This window comes from Uranotaenia lowii, chromosome 3 (genome assembly GCF_029784155.1).
Source record: "Uranotaenia lowii strain MFRU-FL chromosome 3, ASM2978415v1, whole genome shotgun sequence".
NCBI lineage: Eukaryota > Metazoa > Arthropoda > Insecta > Diptera > Culicidae > Uranotaenia > Uranotaenia lowii.
This window is the reverse complement of record NC_073693.1, coordinates 33605568-33628860: the sequence shown is the minus strand read 5'-3', so window position 1 is coordinate 33628860 and position 23293 is coordinate 33605568. Positions and strand designations below refer to the sequence as shown.

The window sequence follows — 23293 nt, the reverse complement described above, 5'->3', positions numbered from 1 at the left end:
ATACAATTTGGGTTATGAGAGTAATGGAATCAGAACCCCCGAAATGGGTTTAATTTAATTCAACATTTAAAATTCAGCCCTGAATTTCGATGATCAAGTGAGAAAATTTAGCAGAATTTCGGACTTGAGATGGGTTTTTGAAATTTTGGCATTAGTTTTTAGTCTAGATTGTTACTCTTGATTAACCTTACTCCATTATCATAATTTGGTTCTCAATTCAAAATTTTGAGCGTAAGGTAGAATATCTCTCTTGCGTGCGCTTGGATCCTCATGGGATCCCAATATAATTTGGACAATAGGCCGAATGTTCGTAAAGCCGAATGGTGATTAAGCCGAATTGTAATTAGGCCGAATGGACGATAAGCCGAATGGTCGCAAAGCCGAATGATCGCAAGGCCGAATGGTTGCAAGGCCGAATGGTGGCAAGGCCGAATGGTGGCAAGGCCGAATGGTCCAATCCAGCCTTGCATCTATTCGGCCTGATGACTATTCTGCCTTACGACCATTCGGTCTGATGACCATTCGACCAAACATGCAGACAAGTGTAAAAGATTTGTTATTGACATGCATTACGAGCAATCAGCCTTATGACCATTCGGTCTAACGGCCATTCGGTCTAACGGCCATTCGCCCCAACATGCAAACATGCAATAAAATGTCTTATCGGCCTGGAATACATTCGGCCTAACGACCATTCGGCCAAATGACCATTCGTGCAAATGACCATTCGGCCAAATGACCATTCGGTCTAACATCCATTCGGCCAAATTATATTCGGCCAAATAACCTTCGGCCTTATGTCCCATTCGGCCTATTGTACTAAAGGGTGATACGGTCAAAATTTGGTCAATATCAACATGACGTATTTCATTCAATTTTGCATTTAAAAAATCTGAACACCCCTCATTTTGAAGGTGTGTGTGTTTAGAATGTTGCTTCTATTTAGATTTTGGAATTCACTCTTCAGTTGTCAAAATGCCGTCCAAGGAAGAAGAACAGCGTATCAAAACTTTGCTCGCGCATCGCGAAAATTCGAGCTACTCGCACGCAAAGCTGGAAAAATCGCTAAAAGTTGCCAAATCAACCGTTACAAATGTAATTAGAGTGTTTGGGGAACGTTTGTCGACAGCCAGGAAGTCTAGATCGGGGAGAAATCGAAAACCGGAAGCCGCTGAAACGACAAGGAGAGTTGCCGGTAGTTTCAAGCGAAACCCTAACCTCTCTCTCCGAGATGCCGCAAATAAGCTGGGTGTATCGTCTACAACCGTGCATCGAGCCAAAAAACGAGCTGGACTATCGACTTACAAGAAGGTAGTGACTCCAAATCGCGATGATAAACAAAATACGACGGCCAAAGCGCGATCCCGGAGGCTGTACACGACGATGCTGACGAAGTTTGACTGCGTGGTAATGGACGAGGAAACCTACATCAAAGCCGACTACAAGCAGCTTCCGGGAAAGGAGTTTCATACGGCAAAAGGAAGGGGAAAGGTAGCAGATATTTTCAAGCACATGAAACTGTCAAAGTTCGCGAAGAAATATCTGGTTTACGTGAAAGAGTGTTTGAATAAACGTCTGCTGCCTTTCCTGAAGAAACACGGTTGTTCTGTGCTGTTTTGGCCGGATTTGGCATCTTGCCATTACGGTAAAAAGGCCATGGAGTGGTACGCCGCCAAAAACGTGTAAGTGCTCCCCAAGGACAAGAACCCTCCCAACACGCCAGAGCTCTGCCCAATTGAGAAATACTGGGCTATTGTCAAGCGGAACCTAAAGATGTCAAAAAAATTGCTAAGGACGAGCAGCAGTTCAAGGCAAACTGGCTTTCTGCGGCGAAGAAGGTGGACAAGGTGGCTGTACAAAATCTGATGGCAGGGGTTAAGCGTAAGATCCGGCAATTCGGATTTGGAAAAGCGGAAGCCTAACTGAATGTTTTTCCTGAATTTTATACTAACTAAACTTGAAAAAGAAATTTAATTTGATTTTTTAAATAAACGATTTCACCGATTTACACGCGTTTACTGTTGACCAAATTTTGACCGTATCACCCTTTAGTTCAGTATGTAAGATTGATGAAAGGCAAGATGTTAGGCAAGATGTTAGAATTACATAAGCCACCCCAGAGAATAAGTGTCATTCCCCTATATAGAAATTGTACGAGATCATGTGAAGTGTGAAAATCAAAAACGATCTGAAACCCGCGATAAAATTTCATTTGAACTGCTTGTTAGCTGACAAAATTTTATAGAAGTTGCATTTTGGATACAAACAAAGATAAACATGATGAATTTTCAGTAATGATGCTTGGAACATTATTTCAAACCGCTGGGATTCGAAAATCTCAAGATCTAAGCTAATTCTAACAAAATGTCCCATGACATAAGAAACAGATAAAAAAAAAATCTTCAACAACACCGTCAACCACCACCACTGCATGTTCATTGACAGCTCACAACAACCTCAACCCGGCTTTGATGGAGAGCTCAGAACCTTTAGCAGAACACCACACCGAAACGTTTTTGACAGGGCGGGCGCCACACTTCTAAGTAGTTGCCCCAATAAAAACTAGGGGCCGCAGCACGAATTTGCATTTTGCATGCCGCAGAAAACTGCTGCCATGGCCACGACGACACGAGTTTCTATTTCAGCTGGAGAGGCGCTTTTGAGGTAGGTTGGTATGTCAAGCCATCAAATAACAACAACCCAACAACAAACGACTCAGAACTTTAGAATCAAAACAACTCGTGGTACTCGTTTCGGTAGGCTACTAAAACGAAACATCTAACATCTCACGGGCGCGCGATTTTAAGATCACATGGGGAATGGATGGTGGTTTAGTTTAAGTTTGTTTTTTTGCGCTTGGGTTCCTAACTTTCAAGACTCAACTACCCAGCGATATCGGTAGGTTATAAAATGGGCTCTATCTGGTGGCCGTATCTTTTCAAGGGGAGGTCACAAAAGTGGCTAATCCAAGCAAGAGGAAGGAGGGCAGGTTACTGGAACACGGTTTGTTTTGGAGCACTAGTGATACCTAATCTCTGGTCTGTTTCTACAATCGGCTCAGCATCATGGATTGTTAGAATGCAGCTCTCTCTTACACCCTTCTGCTTAGCGCACTTGTGGATTAGCCGAGTTGAGTTGAGTCGAGAGAGTGCTGCTACTTCAAATGGCAATTTGGAGTGTCGAAACCTTGGACCCACTCATTCGAGTACCAACTTACCTACTAAGTAGACTCGGAGTGCGGAACAAAAACTCACAAACATTGAGACTCGATTGCAAGTGGTTCAAGTTACTTACTTCTGCAATATGAACGTTGTTGGAACCAAAACTACCCTATACTGCAACTGCTCAATAACTATAACAATAAATTGTAACGAGCGACCGTGCAACAGTTTTGTGCTGCCCCATGCCATGTAATACGGTTAACTTCCACCGACAAGATCTCGCGCAATCGCAATCTCTAACCCTTTTTGGCCGTTGCTGCCCTGCTTGATCGGCACACGGTGATATCCTAAATAGTTTATAAAGAAACAAGATAGTGAGGTTAAGTTTTACAATTATTACGATTTTATTTCGAAACAAATCACTTGGCTGTAGAGTCTATTTGGTCGAGAAATTTACGCGTTTCTTGTATCTGATAAGAGATTGAAAGACCTTGTAATCAGATTTATATTGGCGTCGTCATTAAATCTGTTTCTTTTATTCTTATGTTGCATTGTAATAGCCATAGAATCACTTATTTTTCTTTAAAGCCACATCAGCCAGCTTTGCATCTCGTTTCAAAGTAGTATTTTTGAACAAAATCCAGTTTTTTTTTTCACTCCAATAATACAACTTTCAGCACTTATACTTCAGTTAAGAGGAAGATTTGACGTAGATCAAAGAAACAAATATTTTTAACAAAAAATCCAAAATGACTAAAAATGACAAAAATGACAAAAATGACTAAAAATGACAAAAATGACAAAAATGACAAAAATGACAAAAATGACAAAAATGACAAAAATGACAAAAATGACAAAAATGACAAAAATGACAAAAATGACAAAAATGACAAAAATGACAAAAACGACAAAAATGACAAAAATGACAAAAATGACAAAAATGACAAAAATGACAAAAATGACAAAAACGACAAAATGACGAAAATGACAAAAATGACAAAAATAACAAAAATGACAAAAATGACAAAAATGACAAAAACAACATTTAAGAAAACTTTTTCTGAAAAAGTTGAGAGTTTTCCATTACTTTGAAAATATGGCATTATGAAGTTTATTTTACGCTCGAACAATTGACACATTGGAACAAATATTTTTTTCATAATTTTCCCAAGTATGGAACATTTTAAAGTGATGAAAAAAGATCTTCAAGTTACATTTTGCGAAATTTTTCAAACAAAGTTCAATTACTCAAACAGTTATTTTGTTAAACATTTTTAAACTACAAGCATTTTTATTTTGCTCATTTTTGCGCATTTTTCTAAGACATTTGATCTTTGTAAGACATTCCAGTTTCGAGATATAGCTAAGGAATCAAGAATCCTCAGGGATCAAGCATCCTAATTCTCCCCTACTGAAATCGCTTTTTTCTAGTTGTTTTTTGGAAATTTCTGTTATTTTCTCGAACTTTCTGTAATTTTCTGTAATCCTCTGTAATTTTCTGTAATTTTCTGTAATTTTCTGCAATCTTACAAAATTTTCAGTAATTTTCTGTTATTTTTCTGAATTTTTTTTGCAATTTTCAATAATGTTCTGACATTTTCTGTAACTTTATGTAGTTTTCAGTAATTTGCTGTATTTTTCTGTAATTTTCTGTAATTTTCTGTAATTTTCTGTAATTTTCTGTAATTTTCTGTAATTTTCTGTAATTTTCTGTAATTTTCTGTAATTTTCTGTAATTTTCTGTAATTTTCTGTAATTTTCTTTAATTTTCTGTAATTTTCTGTAATTTTCTGTTATTTTCTGAAGTTTTCTGTAATTTACTGTTATTGTTCTGTTATTGTAATTTTTGCAATTTTTTGTAATTTTCTGTTATTATCTGTACTTTTCTGTAATTTCCTGTTATTTTTGCAATTTTCTGTAAGTTTTTGTAATTTTCTTTAATTTTCTGTAATTTTCTGTAATTTTCTGTAAATTTCTGTAATTTTCTTTAATTTTCTGTAATTTTCTTTAATTTTCTTTAATTTTCTGTAATTTTCTGTAATTTTCTGTAATTTTCTGTAATTTTCTGTAATTTTCTGTAATTTTCTGTAATTTTCTGTAATTTTCTGTAATTTTCTGTAATTTTCTGTAATTTTTTGTATTTTTCTGTAATTTTCTGTAATTTTCTCTAATTTTCTGTAATTTTCTGTAATTTTCTGTAATTTTCTGTAATCTTCTGTAGTTTTCTGTTGTTTTCTGCAATTTCTGTGATTTTGGCAAAAATGACAAAAATGACGAAAATAATCAAATTATACCAAATAAGAAAATTAAGAACCATTAAGAAAATACAGAAAAAATCGAGGATAGCAAATAAGTGAGAAAAATGGTTAAACAAATTCTTTCAATTTATCTTTCAATTGATTTCATTTGAAAATATTTATTGAATTTAAACAATACTGAAATCACTTTTTTCTTGTTGTTTTTTTGGAAATTTCTGTTATTTTCTCGAACTTTCTGTAATTTTCTGTAATCCTCTGTAATTTTCTGTAATTTTCTGTAATTTTCTGCAATCTTACAAAATTTTCAGTAATTTTCTGTTATTTTTCTGAATTTTTTTTGCAATTTTCAATAATGTTCTGACATTTTCTGTAACTTTATGTAGTTTTCAGTAATTTGCTGTATTTTTCTGTAATTTTCTGTAATTTTCTGTAATTTTCTGTAATTTTCTGTAATTTTCTGTAATTTTCTGTAATTTTCTGTAATTTTCTGTAATTTTCTGTAATTTTCTTTAATTTTCTGTAATTTTCTGTAATTTTCTGTTATTTTCTGAAGTTTTCTGTAATTTACTGTTATTGTTCTGTTATTGTAATTTTTGCAATTTTTTGTAATTTTCTGTTATTATCTGTACTTTTCTGTAATTTCCTGTTATTTTTGCAATTTTCTGTAAGTTTTTGTAATTTTCTTTAATTTTCTGTAATTTTCTGTAATTTTCTGTAATTTTCTGTAATTTTCTGTAATTTTCTTTAATTTTCTGTAATTTTCTTTAATTTTCTTTAATTTTCTGTAATTTTCTGTAATTTTCTGTAATTTTCTGTAATTTTCTGTAATTTTCTGTAATTTTCTGTAATTTTCTGTAATTTTCTGTAATTTTCTGTAATTTTCTGTAATTTTCTGTATTTTTATGTATTTTTCTGTAATTTTCTGTAATTTTCTCTAATTTTCTGTAATTTTCTGTAATTTTCTGTAATTTTCTGTAATCTTCTGTAGTTTTCTGTTGTTTTCTGCAATTTCTGTGATTTTGGCAAAAATGACAAAAATGACGAAAATAATCAAATTATACCAAATAAGAAAATTAAGAACCATTAAGAAAATACAGAAAAAATCGAGGATAGCAAATAAGTGAGAAAAATGGTTAAACAAATTCTTTCAATTTATCTTTCAATTGATTTCATTTGAAAATATTTATTGAATTTAAACAATACTGAAATCACTTTTTTCTTGTTGTTTTTTTGGAAATTTCTGTTATTTTCTCGAACTTTCTGTAATTTTCTGTAATCTTCTGTAATTTTCTGTAATTTTCTGTAATCTTTCAAAATTTTCAGTTATTTTCTGTTATTTTTCTGAATTTTTTCCTGCAATTTTCAATAATATTCTGACATTTTCTGTAACTTTATGTAGTTTTCGGTAATTTGCTGTATTTTTCTGTAATTTTCTGTTATTTTCTGTAATTCTCTTTAATTTTCGGTAATTTTCTGTAATTTTCTGTAATTTTCTGTAATTTTCTGTAATTTTCTGTAATTTTCTGTAATTTTCTGTAATTTTCTGTAATTTTCTGTAATTTTCTGTAATTATCTGTAATTTTCTGTAATTGTTCTGTTATTGTAATTATTGCAATTTTCTGTAATTTTCTGTAATTTTCTGCAATTTTCTGTAAGTTTCCGTAATTTTCTGTAATTTCCTGTAATTTTCTGTTATTTTCCGTAATTTTCTGTAATTTTCTGTAATTTTCTGTGACATTCTGTAATTTTCTGTAATTTTCTGTAATTTTCTGTTATTTTTAATGTAATTTTCTGTATTTTTCTGTAATCTTTTGTAATTTTCTGTTTTTTTCTGTAATTTCTGTGATTTTCTGTAATTTTCTGTAATTTTGTTTAATCGTCATAGTTCTGTTTTGATTTTTTTTTTTTACTTTTTTAATTAAAAGTCTCACACAAATTCAAAGGATTTCAAGGGAGGCTTAAATTTGCCAGTATTGTGTTAGCATTGATTGAATCATATTGGGGCTAGGGGCTGGTTTTAAAAAAAATGTTGAAACTTTTGGCCACCCTGATGAACATCTTCGAATATCTTTGAAAATCTTTGATTATTTTTGAATATTTTTGAACATCTATGAATATCTTTGAACTCTTTTGATTTTTTTTGAATATCTTTAAATATCTTTGAATACCTTTGAATATCTTCGAATATCTTTGAATATCTTTGATTATCTTTAAATATGTTTGAATATCTATTAATATCTATTAATATCTTTGAATATCTTTAAATATCTTTAAATATCTTTAAATATCTTTGAAAATCTTTGAATATCTTTAAATATCTTTAAATATCTTTGAATATCTTTGAATATCCTTGAATATCTTTGAAAATCTTTGAATCTCTTTGAATATTTTTGAATATCTTTGATTATCTTTGAATGTTTTTGAATATCTTTAAATATCTTTGAATACCTTTGAATATCTTTGAATAGTTTTGAATATCTTTGAATATCTTTGAATATCTTTGAATATCTTTGAATATCTTTGAATATCTTTGAATATCCTTGAATATCTTTGAATACCTTTGAATATCTTTGAATATCTTTGAATATCTTTGAATATCTTTGAATATCTTTGAATATCTTCGAATATCTTTGAATATCTTTGAATATCTTTAAATATCGTTGAATATTTTTGAATATCTGAATTGATTTTGATTAAAGTACTTCTTTGAATATTTTCCAAAATTCCATATAATTCAAAAGTTCAAATGGGTATCAAAAATTTAGCAAACATTTCAGTTATGACATTTTCTCTTTCGGGACGCAAAACCTGAAATTAGTATAATTGAAAATCAATCGAATCGAACCACAACACGCTAAAGGTCCCTGTTGAAACCATGTTTTCGCGGGAAAAGGCCATCGCCAAACAACAATCTTCTGTGTGCCACCGCAGAAGAGTGACATTTTCTCTCAACATCGAATGACCACCTTCAGCAAATCGAAAGCATTATTGCATCGGTTGGTCACCAAACCTACCTTCCTTTTCACACCTCTGATTATTGCCATTGGGCTTTGTTGTTGTTGATGTCGTTTCTGTTGACGTTCTTCTATCGATGATTCTCTCCTCTTACCAACATGCAGCCTCCGGTGTTGATTTGTAGAAGCTGTGGGCTCTGTCTATCTACACATCTTTCGTGATTTATGAAATCGGTCGACAGTCGCGTCGGTTGTAAATCTTAGAGACGTTCATAAGTCCAACCACTAGTCGGATTCCGGTCACCCCGGGAGCTCTCTACGAAGGTCTCAGCTAGCTCATCAGCACCCGGGGGCTGTAGGCCACTTTTGATGGACACCTGGAAAAATATTACACGCCATCATGCGAAAGGGCGACCAACGTACAGCTACAGCTAGTACGTACCTTTAGTAGGTATCGGCTCAAATGTTGTCTGACGATTGGCGCAATCCGGTGGCTGCCGGCTTAGACCAACTAACAACATTCATAAGCGGTAGATCAATAATAATTTGCTGTACATTTGTCGTGTTTTTGTTGATGTTTCTCTGTGATTTTTCGCCGCACCGCGCCGTGCCACTGTTTCGTTTGCGTGATGAAGATCGCTCGGCTGCATCATGCTGAGAGTGCGGGTCGGCCCTCTGCTTGTCATTCGGCCGCAACTTTGTTGCCATTCAAGAGTCATACCTGCACGGAAAATGAGTACCGCACATATTGACACATCGGGGCAGATAAGTCAATTTTCTAGCGTTTTAAAGCGATGAAGTACCACCCAGATTTTCTTGGGAAGGTAAACTTGTTGGGAGCGTTGCTCGTTAGAGGCAAAATTCTTTGTTGGATGCAAAAGCAACGGAAATTTTTAACCCACTCGAAATGTCACTCTGTTTAAGAAGGTACTAATGAGCAATTAATGATTGTCAGGCAACTTCTAAGCATAAAAGAAGATGCTAAGATATGCGATAAATGCCTTACAATAATCATTCAAACCTATGAATTGTACAAAAACAGTTCATAATTTGAATAACAAAAACTGATCAAGTCAGTACTCGAACAGAAGTAATTTTTTGTAATTTTCTGAAATTATCTGTAAAGCTCTGTAATTTTCAGTAATTTTCTGTAATTTTCTGTAATTTTCTGCTATTTTCTGTATTTTCCTGTTAGTTTCTGAAATTTTCTGTAATTTTCTGTAAATTTTTGAAGTTTTCTGTAATTTTCTGTAATTTCCTGTAATATTCTATGATTTTCTATAATTTTTTATAATTTTCAGTAATTTTTCTGCAGTTTTCTGTAATTTTCTGTAATTTTCTGTAATGTTCTGTAATTTTCTGTATTTTTTTTTTATTTTCTGTAATTTTCAGTAATTTTCTGTAATTTACTGTAGTATTCTTTCATTTTTTGTAAGTTTAAGTTATTTTCAGCAATTTTCGCAATTTTCAGATATTTTCTGTAATTTTGAACATTTTTCTGTTATTTTTGTTTCGTATTTTTCTGTTATTTTCTGTAAATTTCTGAAATTTTCTGTAATTTTCTGCAATTTTTCGCAATTTTCGGTAATTTTCTGTAATTTTCTGTATTTTTCTGTAATTTTCTGTAATGTTCTGTAATTATCTGTAATTTTTTGTAATTTTCTGTAATTTTCAGTTATTTTCTCTAATTTTGAACATTTTTCTGTTATTTTTTGTTTCGTATTTTTCTGTAATTTTCTGTAGATTTCTGAAATTGTTAGTAATTTTCTGTAATATTCTGCAATTTTCTGTAATTTTCTGTAATTTTCTGTAATTTTCTGTGATTTTCTGTAATTTTCTGTAATTTTCTGTAATTTTCTGTAATTTTCTGTAATGTTCTGTGTTTTTCTGTAATTTTCTGTAATTTTCTGTAATTTTCTGTAATTTTCTGAAATTTTCTGTAATTTCCTGTAATTTTCTGTATTTTTATGAAGAGGTCAATCATTCATGTTTGTTACGTTCAATCTATCGGCCTTATCGGTGATAAGTGATGTCCTTTTTGGTAGGGACATCTAAAGATCGTGGAATTTTTTTATAGATGGATACAAGGTTAGATGAAATGAAAGATGGTGAAAATAAGCGTGTAGAATTAAGTCACTTTTGTGTCATTTTTGTGTCATTTTTGTGTCACTTTTGTGTCACTTTTGTGTCATTTTTGTGTAATTTTTGTGTCATTTTTGTGTCATTTTTGTGTCATTTTTGTGTCATTTTTGTGTCATTTTTTTGTCATTTTTGTGTCATTTTTGAGTCATTTTTGTGTCATTTTTGTAATTTTGGTAATTTTTGTAATTTTTGTAATTTTTGTAATTTTCGTAATTTTTGTAATTTTTGTAATTTTTGTAATTTTTGTAATTTTTGTAATTTTTGTAATTTTTGTAATTTTTGTAATTTTTGTAATTTTTGTAATTTTTGTAATTTTTGTAATTTCTGTAATTTTTGTCATTTTTGTATTTTTTGTAATTTTTGTAATTTTTGTAATTTTTGTAATTTTTGTCATTTTTGTCATTTTTGTAATTTTTGTAATTTTTGTAATTTTTGTCATTTTTGTCATTTTTGTCATTTTTGTCATTTTTGTTATTTTTGTCATTTTTGTCATTTTTGTCATTTTTGTCATTTTTGTCATTTTTGTCATTTTTGTCATTTTTGTTATTTTTGTCATTTTTGTCATTTTTGTCATTTTTGTCATTTTTGTCATTTTTGTCATTTTTGTCATTTTTGTCATTTTTGTCATTTTTGTCATTTTTGTCATTTTTGTCATTTTTGTCATTTTTGTCATTTTTGTCATTTTTGTCATTTTTGTCATTTTTGTCATTTTTGTCATTTTTGTCATTTTTGTCATTTTTGTCATTTTTGTCATTTTTGTCATTTTTGTCATTTTTGTCATTTTTGTCATTTTTGTCATTTTTGTCATTTTTGTCATTTTTGTCATTTTTGTCATTTTTGTCATTTTTGTCATTTTTGTCATTTTTGTCATTTTTGTCATTTTTGTCATTTTTGTCATTTTTGTCATTTTTGTCATTTTTGTCATTTTTGTCATTTTTGTCATTTTTGTCATTTTTGTCATTTTTGTCATTTTTGTCATTTTTGTCATTTTTGTCTTTTTTGTCATTTTTGTAATTTTTGTCATTTTTGTCATTTTTGTCATTTTTGTCATTTTTGTCATTTTTGTCATTTTTGCCATTTTTGTCATTTTTGTCATTTTTGTCATTTTTGTCAATTTTGTCATTTTTGTCATTTTTGTCATTTTTGTCATTTTTGTCATTTTTGTCATTTTTGTCATTTTTGTCATTTTTGTCATTTTTGTCATTTTTGTCATTTTTGTCATTTTTGTCATTTTTGTCATTTTTGTCATTTTTGTCATTTTTGTCATTTTTGTCATTTTTGTCATTTTTGTCATTTTTGTCATTTTTGTCATTTTTGTCATTTTTGTCATTTTTGTCATTTTTGTCATTTTTGTCATTTTTGTCATTTTTGTCATTTTTGTCATTTTTGTCATTTTTGTCATTTTTGTCATTTTTGTCATTTTTGTCATTTTTGTCATTTTTGTCATTTTTGTCATTTTTGTCATTTTTGTCATTTTTGTCATTTTTGTCATTTTTGTCATTTTTGTCATTTTTGTCATTTTTGTCATTTTTGTCATTTTTGTCATTTTTGTCATTTTTGTCATTTTTGTCATTTTTGTCATTTTTGTCATTTTTGTCATTTTTGTCATTTTTGTCATTTTTGTCATTTTTGTCATTTTTGTCATTTTTGTCATTTTTGTCATTTTTGTCATTTTTGTCATTTTTGTCATTTTTGTCATTTTTATCACTTTTGTCATTTTTGTCATTTTTGTCACTTTTGTCATTTATGGCATTTTTGTCATTTATGTCATTTATGGCATGTATGTCATTTTTGTCATTTTGTAAATTTTGATTTTTTTTATATTTATTTAAACCAGGGCCGTAGGAAGAACCGACTCATGGGGGGGGTTTTGGTGACTAAGTTTTTTTCTATGATTTTCTGTCTAACAACACACGAATAAAAAAAATTAAAAACAAATTGTTTTTGTAACTATATGATTATTCATTTTTAAGTATTCATTGATATTTTCCGTATGAAATTGTAACTTAATAGAAGACAAGAGACACATTCCACGCGCTTGTACCGCTCAAAAGTGATTTTTATCCGTTCGCGTATCAAAAAATCTCAAAATTGTCTATAATTTTGATAATTCAAATCACACGAAACCAACGAAAAAAGAGAAAAAAGTTTTTTTTCGCATGTGTTAGATGATTTTGAAAATCAGTTTTTTTGTTGAAAAAAGTGGTGTTTTTGACAACTTTTACAAAATCATTGATTTTAATATATGGATGATTTTTTTCGGAAATATTTTTAGTATGTTCAGAAGCCAAAAAACACGGCTTCATTTTGTAGAAAAAAGAATTTGTTAATATCCAATATAGTTGGTTTGAAAAGCGAACAAAAACAGTCGCAAATGAGTGAATTCACGTCACAAAAAAAGGGAAGTTTTTAATTTTACGAGAAAACTCTGGCTTTTTTTAAATAAAAAATGAGATTTTCTTCAAAAATGATAAAACGATTCTGAAACACTCAAATTTATAGAAATCGGTTGGAATCTAGCTGAGTTACAACAGCGCGAATGAGTGAATTCACGTCACAAAATTTGATTTTTCGTTAAATTTTATATGAAAATGTGCTCTGAAAGCTGTTTTGACCCTCCAGATGGTCGGATTTTGACAAATCGAGCATAATTTAGTTGATTTTTTAATAAGTTTATTATTTTCAAATAAAAATGCAAAAAGTTAGAAAAAAAATAAAAAAATTTTTTTTTGGTGAATCTTTAAATAAAGACAGTAGTTATTTTAACATATGATCCCTCAATATGTTGCTATTCAAGTGCCAATCAAAATAAGGAAAAAGTTAGGTGCAGATACTAAAAATTTATTATTGTAAAAGTCGGAACAACAAAATATCATTTTTGAAACTCTACATAAAATTTGAAGACTCCAAAGAATGGTTCAGTATAGCTACAGTATAACTTTATATTTCGTGACGTGAATTCAGTCAACTACCCTGTTCTGTTTGAACTGAGTGAATTCACGTCACAACTTCAAATCAGCATAACTTCGCTCGTTGTTGTTCAATCGAGAAGTTCTGTACATCAAATTGTGGGTAATTATTTTCTTTACAACTCATTCGAAGACACCGATATTCTATTTCCACAGAGAGAACAGGAATTCAAGGATGTATGTACTAAAGTCCGGAATGGTTAATTCTAGCGTGAATTCACGTCACAAAAGTAATTAGTCACAACAAAAACAACTCAAATTTTAAAATGACCAAATTGTATTCATTTTGAAGGAAATTCAATTTGCGACCGTTTGCTACAATTTTTTTCATTTTCAAGTAAATTGGTTGACTTCTAGAACGATAACAGTGCAGAAAAGTCCGGAAAAGCGATTTCACGTCACGGTGGAATGTGTCAAGAATGCCACAAGGATGGTGTATCATTAATAAAACCTTAAAAAAGTAACTTCAGAAAAGTGGTCCTTAGCCTAATGGGTGAGCTAACTTTTTTTTTAATGAAACCTCTAGAAACAATATATGAAATTTGCTTTCATCGACGGTTAAAATTTTTGAATTTGTTTAAAAGTCTGGTAGATCAAAGTTATTTGGTTTGAGCATAAGATAAGTTCTTTTTAGAGTAGCCTTCAATTTCTTTAAAAAAAACTTATTCTATACTCAAATCAAACAAGCCCAATCTTCTAAACTCTTTTGCGAATTCCAAGATTCTATCCTTTGATGAAAATAAATAAAATTTTCCAAAAAAAAAAAAATTAAAGATAAAAAAAAAATTCGAATCATATTTGCTTGATGCAAACTTGAACTAAATTTATGATTTTAGTTTTCAATTTGGCTTTAAAATAAGCTGCAATATTAATAATTTTAAACAATACATCGAAAAACTAAAAAAAAATATTCAGAATTTTTAGGTGAAGATCAGGTACATGTTTCTTAAACAGGAAATATTTTTCAGAATCAGAATAAGTTTCATACTAAAAATCTTGTCGATGATTTTTTTAAAATTTAATTTGGGATATTTTGCATGAATCAAAACTTAGAAAGTTAACTCAAATTCTTCTTTATATTTGTGATTTTCAGCTGAATTGTGTGTACAAACTTATTCTGATTAAAAACTTTGAAAATTGGAAATTGAATTTAAAAGCAAATGTTTTAAGTTTATGTTCTCTTGAATTTCTCGACTATTTTATGTTGATTGAAAAACTCATTCACAAGCTAAATCCTTTTATGAATTTCAAATTTGAATTCTAAACCTGGATTCAAAAATTGAACTTTGAATGTTTCCGAATTTCTTTACGATTTCCGAAATGTACTAAAAATACGATTGCCGAATCTCAATTCCAGATTTTGTTTTCATGAATCATTCATTCAAATTCTATAGTGCTGGTTTAATCTTAATTCATTATTTCAATTATTTATTTTTAATATGTTTAGTGAATCCGATTTAAAATGTGGATTTCGAATCGGAATCAGAATCTGGTTTTCAATTTTGGATCGCCAATTAGAAGCTTTAAATGTTTAAATTTTATGTTAGAATAAATATTGAATATTGAAAATGCTTTGATTTTCGAAAAACATGAGGGCTTCTTCTGCGACTCACGAAATTTTACGTCTTCGTCCTGACTCCAGAAAATGCTTCAGGAAAGAAATTTGTGTATTGATGAGCTCTGAAGACCAAAAACAGCTCATCCGAACGAACATTTCGAGGCTAGAGAGGCCATTTAAGCCTGCAAAAGGATATGAATTTTTGCAAGTCACGTCACTCGAGTCGCAGAATAAGCCCAATGATTCAAATTTGATATGAAATGCCAACCGAATTCGAACAAGGATTTCAAAGCAGCTTTCCATTCCTAATTTCTTATGATTATTCGAACTGAAAATCAAGAATCCTAAACTTGATACAAAATCAGAAATACGAAAATATGTAGAAATACAATTTTGGTTATAGGAATATTGAACCAGAACCTCCAAAATGGGTTTAATTTAAAATATAATATTCAGACCTAAATTTCTATGATAAAGTTGCCACATTGCCCGGTTTTAACCGGATTGGCCCGGATGTTTAATTTTATATGTTTAATTTGGGAAAAGTCTGGTCCGACCCGTTTGCCCAGATTTCATTGGAAAAGCCCGCATTTTCCCGGGTTTGTTCTCATTCTTATTCTCAAATAAAATTTGTGTTGTAACTTTTTTTTATTTATGCGTCCAAAATTTTTGCAGCAAGTTTCAAAAAATTATCATGAAAGGTTTTTTAAGTTTTATTTTCTAGATTTTTGATGAGCAATTCCTAGGTATTGACCAAAATTGCCCTGTTTTGCCTGGATTTGATCAACAATTTTGAAATGAAATACCCGGATTTTGCCAGATTTTTATATAAAACAGCCCAGATACGTGCCGAAAAAAAATCTGACAACCTTATTCTATGAACAAGTGAGAAAAATCTTAAAAACCGTAGCAGAATTTTGAACTTCAAATGGGTTTTTGAGGTTTTTGTATTAGTTTTTAGTTCAGATAGTTACTCTTGAATATCTTTGCTCTATTAATTATCATAAATTGATTATGAATTTAAAATTTTGAGTGTAGAGTAGAATACCTCGCTTCCTTTTTTGGACCCTCATGGGGGGGGTTTAACCCCCAAAACCCCCCCCCCCCGTTCCTACGGCCATGATTTAAACGTTTTTTGTTATATTCTAAAATTTTATAATTTTTTTTTTACTTTTTTTCCATTTTCAGGAACACATCCAGGAGGTCCTGGACAAATGGACACAGATCGATGACGAGATTTGGGCAAAGGTGATCGTCTTCGAGCGAAATCGCCGAGTGGCCAAGGCATATGCCCGCGCTCCGGTGCTCACAATCAACGGTTCCGACGATGGCTTCGATGGCATGAGGTAAGTCCAATCCGGTTGTTATTAATATTTTTATTTACACTTTATTTTTTTTAACAACCTTATCCTTCACTTGAGCGATGCACTTTTATGAACTTGCACCTACGAAAGAACAAAAAACGAGATTTATAGTCCAATTAGCCAGGATGCGTGGAGCGTTAAGCGCATTTGGGTTTAGTCCTAAAGAATATAAGTATTCCAGGATAATTGACCCGAAAATTTGATGGAGCGGCAGCTATAAATCTTACGGCCCAGTAGAATTAGCGCGTTTTGATCCCCTTTAATTTTAGGCTAACGGATCGGAGTTGCCCCTGAGGGCCTGTTATTTTTTAAGCTAAGAATCAAAGTATGAAGACGTTTGCCTTTCAAATGATCCGAAGACATTAGCAGGGTCCGAAATCTTTTAAGTTGGTCAAATTAAGTAATCAATTTCAGAATGATGGTAATGACTATTATAAACAATCCGTTCGTGTGCCATTTTCGAGGAGAAGTTTACCTTTCGTTGTAGCCTACAGCTTGTAGGAATAATTTGGGCCTGTATCAAGTTGAAATAGGAGAAGAAAAAAATGCCCATCCAAATATGCCATTAATCAAATGAAGGCCATTATGAAGTTGAAGAAGGTCACTGGATGTTGTGCCATTTGAAGGGTGAAATAGTTTGCAAGGTTCACCTTTTAACACGAATATCTTCTGGAAAGTTTGAGATTGTTCATAACTAGACTCATAAACTGATGAGAATCTCAACTCATGGCTGAGAAAAAGCTACTCACAAATAACACTAACAGAGAGAAAATTGAACATGAAATTACTGTTTCAACTATAAGTCAGTTATTCTTCCATGGTCATTACGCAGAATTAATGTTGTTATATTAAAAAATTCCAAAGCTCAGCCGAACCGCCATCAAAATGGCGTAATCGAAGGCTGCAAAACAGAGGCCATTTGGTGGCCAGATTAATCCTCGGTTCCATTCCCCAAGCTCCACTTCCAAGCGAGATTAATCTACAATAAATCGCAACTAGGCTAGTAGTAAATGCTGGTAGACAACCATTAAAACGGTCGTTTTTCATCTCAAAAAGCGCACCGTTTCGCTCGATGTTGGACTGGTGGATGGTTTTGTCATCAAAGACTGGAACCGATTAGGTTTGGCAAATGACAGAACCCTCTAGTCAAAGACAGACCCCCAAAGCAGACAGTCAGTCAGTCAGTGCCCAGGCAGTAGTTAATCACTTTTACCGTGAAACCCGACCATTCATTCAAAGAACGACTCGAGATTGGCTTGAGCGATTCTAATTTATGCCACCATCATCATCATCGATCGATTGGATCGATGCTGGTGACTTGTGGGGTCTCTAGTCAAATTTTCCCAGATGGTGGGCTGTGATTTGTTATTAAAATATGCCGTTTTTTGGAAAGGATTAATATTTTGTGCTGCTGTTTCTACAGGCGTTAAACTTCTGAGAATGAAGAACATTTTCAAATTTCGGAAAATAATTTTTTTTGAGTTCGATTTGATTGAAGTATGATTATGACTGAAAAGTTGAAATAAACCTCAATTCACATAAAAATACAAATAAAGCTTAATTCAACACTCTCTCATTGTTTTAACACCTTTTCAATCACTGTCAAAAATTGGAAAAAAAATCGTAAACTCTTCTTTTTCCCTCTATTATTAGACTAAAGGGTGATACGGCCAAAATTTGGTTAATATCAACTTGACTTATTTTTTTTTTCAATTTTGCGTTTAAAAAACCTGAACACCCCTCATTTTGAATGTGTGTGTGTAGAATGTTGCTCCTATTTTGATTTTGGAATTCACTCTTCAGTTGTCAAAATGCCGTCCAAGGAAGAAGAGCAGCGTATCAAAATTTTGCTCGCGCATCGCGAAAATCCGAGCTACTCGCACGCAAAGCTGGCGAAATCGCTAAAAGTTGCCAAATCAGCCTTTACAAATGTAATTTAAGTGTTTGGGGAACGTTTGTCGACAGCCAGGAAGTCTGAATCGGGAGGAAATCGAAAACCGGAAGCCGCTGAGACGACAAAGAGAGTTGCCGGTAGCTTCAAGCGAAACCCTAACCTCTCTCTCCGAGATGCCGCAAATAAGCTGGGTGTATCGACTACAACCGTGCATCGAGCCAAAAAACAAGCCGGACTATCGACTTACAAGAAGGTAGTGACTCCAAATGGCGATGATATACAAAATAGGAGGAGGGTGATGGACGAAGAAAATGCCGCGCGGGCGGCAGTAGTGCAAAGAGGCACCCGTCGAAATGTGGAAAATCACCGACAGCGGAAGAGGCAGCGAGTCCGACTTTTCCAGGAGAAAAAGCGCCGCCTGGAGGAGGAGGAGCTCCAGGAGCTGGAGCAGCTGCATCGTTCCCAAGAAACACGAAAGTTCTATCAGAAACTCAACGCATCCCGCAAAGGCTTCGTGCCGCAAGCCGAAATGTGCCGGGATAAGGACGGGGGTATCCTGACGGACAATCGTGAGGTGATCAAAAGGTGGAAGCAGCACTTCGATGAACACCTGAACGGCGCACATGCAGGAGATCAAGACGGTGGGGGAAGGTACATCGCCGGCGTAGCCAACGACGAAGAGGAGCCACTCCCAACGATGAGTGAAGTTAAGGAAGCCATTCGCCAGCTGAATAGAAACAAGTCGGCTGGGAAGGATGGCATCGCAGCTGAACTCATCAAAATGGGCCCGGACAGGTTGGCCGTTTGCCTACACCGGTTGATAATCCGGATCTGGGACATAGAACAGCTACCGGAGGAGTGGAAGGAGGGGGTAAAATGCCCCATCTACAAGAAGGGCGACAAATTGGACTGTGAGAACTACCGAGCTATCACTGTCCTCAATGCCGCCTACAAAGTGTTGTCCCGAATCCTACTCCGCCGCCTAACGCCACAAGCAAACAGATTCGTGGGAAGTCATCAGGCCGGCTTCATGGAGGGACGGTCTACGACGGACCAGATATTCACATTGCGGCAAATCCTCCAAAAATGCCGTGAACACCAAGTCCCTACGCATCATCTATTCATCGACTTCAAAGCCGCATACGACACGATCGACCGTAACGAGCTATGGAAAATCATGGACGAGAACGGCTTTTCCGGGAAGCTGATCAGACTGACCAAGGCGACGATGGATGGAACGCAGTGCTGTGTGCGGATTTCGGGTGAATTGTCGAGTTCATTCGAATCGCGCAGGGGGCTTCGACAAGGTGATGGTCTATCCTGCATGATGTTCAACGTGGCGCTAGAAGGTGTTATTCGACGAGCGGTGGGCGAAATGCGGGGCACGATTTTCAACAGATCCAGTCAACTTATCTGCTTTGCCGATGACATCGATATAGTCGGCAGATCATCTGCGGCGGTGGAGGAGATCTACCGCAAACTGAAACGCGAAGCAGGAAGGATTGGGTTGATGATTAATACGTCCAAGACGAAGTACATGCTGGCCTGCGGATCCGAGACCGACTGAACCCGCTTGTCCAGTAATAACAAGGTCACGATCGACGGCGACGAGCTGGAGATAGTCGAAGACTTTGTCTATCTCGGCCAGGGGCGGTCCTAGAGTTGGCTCTTGGGGGGGGTGATTTTCCAAATTTTCTAAAATCAGTCAATAAGAAGAATCGTAAATATCTGGCGGAAAAACGTGTATTTTGAGAAACATAGTGGTGAATGAAGGAGGGGGGGGGGGACTTGTTTGCAGTTGCAAATAAGTCTTTTATTTAGTAGGTTTATATACTTGTAGGTTTGTAATTTGAAAAAATTGAAATTTAAGAAAAATAGTGAAAACTTTTAACAAATAGCCTCATTATACTTATTTTGCAATCTTTTTATTAAACAATCTGCGAATCATAGATGTTCACGCCAAAAAGTGTTGATAAAAAGATAATTTTCGTAATTTTACATTTGGAAGTTGAAAAATTATAACTTTAAGAATTATTAAAAAAAATTTCCGATATAAATGTTATTTCACAAATGAAAATTAAACACAAATTGTCTTTGAAGAAAATTCAAAAAAAAATCACAATTATTTGAGAAAAGTGTTTGTTAATAATTGGTATGAATTAAAAACTGAATATTTAATTATTTTTCTGAAGTATTTTGCTGAATCGTTGTTCGAAAGTATCAAATTATTATTAATTCTTGTTCAAATTCTTCAATTTTTAATTATAAATTTAATTCTAAATTAAGATCTTCATAATCATATTCTTAGGTATAAAGCTTTTGAAACTTCATTTTCATTTTTTTTTTCTCTTGAGTTTCAAGCTCTCATACTAGTGTAGTAGATATGTTATGGGTTTTGTTGAAACTGAATCCAAAGAAAAAGTAACTAATCTGCAACGAACTATTCATGAAAAAGGTGATAAGTAGATTTTTCTTCATGCTCTCAATATTTTCAAACTTTTAAAGTTTCAGAAGTAGTATTTTCAGTATTTTTCGAAAATTGAATAGATATCATTAGAGATGTACCGAATAGTGCGAACGGCCGAATACCAACTATTGGCCCTTTTCAAGTATTCGGTGAAACGAATATTCTGAAAATGAAAAATCGTCAATAAGCTTAAAATGTGTTCATAAGTGCCGTCTGCATCACCGAATATTCTGCAAAAAAATACCATTGTGTGTAATATTTTAAAAGTGATGATAGAATTTCAAAGCAAAAGTGCTATTCAAAGCAGGTGAAAAACACTATTTTTTTGTGCTTTGTATAGAATCTGCAGCATAACTGATATCAAGTTTCAACCAATAATCTAAGTTTCACATTTTTAATGTAATTTTAAATAACCATAAAATCCCCATAGGTAATTGAAATTTATTTTTATAATTTTAATCATAATTTGGTCTCAGAACAACTTTATCGAAACCATTTCTTACTTAATTAACTTAATTTTGAAAGATTTAAATTAAATAATTCATTTTTTTTATAAAAAACTATTGATCATTATTCAAATTGTTTAATTGTGATAACGGCTCAAATTGAATGAGCCAAAGGGGTATAAAAGCATAAAAGCTAATGAAAGACGTAAAATATCACAGTAAATAAAAAATGGAAAGAAAAATAAATGATTTACTTAAAAAAAAGAAACTTATTACGAGTTAAATAAACTTTAAATTTGATGTGTTTGCCCATTTTCCATATATTTATCTTAAATTTTAATTTCTTTTTCAAACTTCAAAGTATGTAGATTGAAATTCTAAATATCAGAAAATAGTTTAAGTTATAAAGAATGGTTTTATATCAATAAATAAAAATCGATCATTTTTGCTACGTCGAGGCGAATACAATCCAAGCTCATTTTTTTCAAAAAAAGTTCCAAAATAAGAATTTATTTTTTAAAATAATCTTCTGAAAATTAAATGTTTCTTTTTAATTAAAATTGTCTAGACAGTTTCGGTATCTTCAATCCGGAAAACAATATGAGGTTTTGAGAATCTTAAATTGAGATGCATTCTGTAAATCGGAGATAGCAATGAAAATTAAACCAAGAAATGGAAATGTAGTATTAGGAAATGTAGATGTAGGCAATAAAAATCGAATCTGTCCAGGTGGACATCTTTGGGAGGGGGTAGGGATTGTCAAATGTCCACACTTTTGCACGGAGAGAGAGAAGAGGGTAAAAATCTCATTTTTCTGTCCACGTGATATCTGGACGGACACAAAACTAATTTTAACCTTTAAGTGCTCAAGTCTGTTTTACTTCTAAAAAGGATCGAGATATGTTGATCCATCAAACATGGAGCAAACCGATCTGCAATAACTCGTAAAATAATAAAGTTATGGTCGAAACAAGTTTGCTGGCATTTATTGAATAAACTGGCTATTTGGTGAACATAATCAAAAAATGATTAAATTATGGCTAAAATTTTAACGAAGTTAGTCTGAAAAAAACATTTTCACTAAATATCCAAAAAGCGAAAACAACTCATGAGCTTTAAATATAACTTATCAGATTAGCGATACGTTGTTTGATGACAGAGACCCGCACGAAAATAAATTGAATATTTTGCATGATCCCAAACTTATTGAGGGGTAAGCCCAAGCTTTTGATCGATAACTCAAGTAGCTATTTTATTCGTTTGAAGCACTATGTAAATTTTGAGCACAAAATTTAAAAACATGTATTTTGACATTTATGAAAAAAGAATCAAATGCATTTCCCTACCCTGAACTGATCGGGTTGAAATATAAAGTGCGATTTTTTGGAAATTTTCCAACGTTAAGCCAAGTTCAAGTCATATTAAGTAAACATATACATTTTGCCAAAACATACGAAAAAGGTTTTGATCATCGACTTTAGAATGAGATCAAAAGATATGCAATATGTCATAAGATGACTGAGATATGACCAAACAAAATTTCTTGTTTTTGAGGGGGTGATCCCAAACTTATGGCCGGTAGCGTATATGGTCAGCAAATTCTTATTCAACGCTGTAAGTACCTCAACAAAAGTTATTTGATGTAATTCGTTCCAGAGAATTGCAAGTTACAGCTGTTTTAGTTTGGCGGACCGACTTTTCTTTTCAATTTTAAGCTATTAAGTGATTAATAAATTCATTTAATGAACAAACACCCCCACGGAGTGGAAAAATTTGAGAATTCGAAAGTACATCTACTATGAAAAGTGCTTAGTTTTTATATCTAATTCAGCGTTTGCGAGTATTTAGTAACGGTTTTTTGCCGCTTGGGGGGGGTGATCACCCCGATCACCCCCCCCATAGGACCGCGCCTGATCTCGGCTCACTGGTGACCGCAGACAATGACACCAGCCGTGAGATCCGGAGGCGAATTATCAGCGGAAGTCGTGCCTACTATGGACTCCACAAGCAACTGCGGTCGAGAAGACTTAGCCCTCGCACGAAGTGTAACCTGTATATGACGCTCATTAGACCGGTTGTT

At 32.9% G+C, this 23293-nt stretch overlaps 1 protein-coding gene across 2 annotated transcripts in view; it reads left to right on the top strand.

The window, feature by feature from the left end:
- Positions 1 to 23293, top strand: part of LOC129751492 (uncharacterized) — a 656753-nt gene that overhangs the window by 376763 nt on the left and 256697 nt on the right. For both annotated transcript variants that reach the window (XM_055747028.1, XM_055747029.1), the window contains exon 4: positions 16231 to 16388. In XM_055747028.1, coding sequence (XP_055603003.1) covers positions 16231 to 16388 — 158 coding nt within the window. The remainder of the gene's footprint in view (positions 1 to 16230; positions 16389 to 23293) is intronic.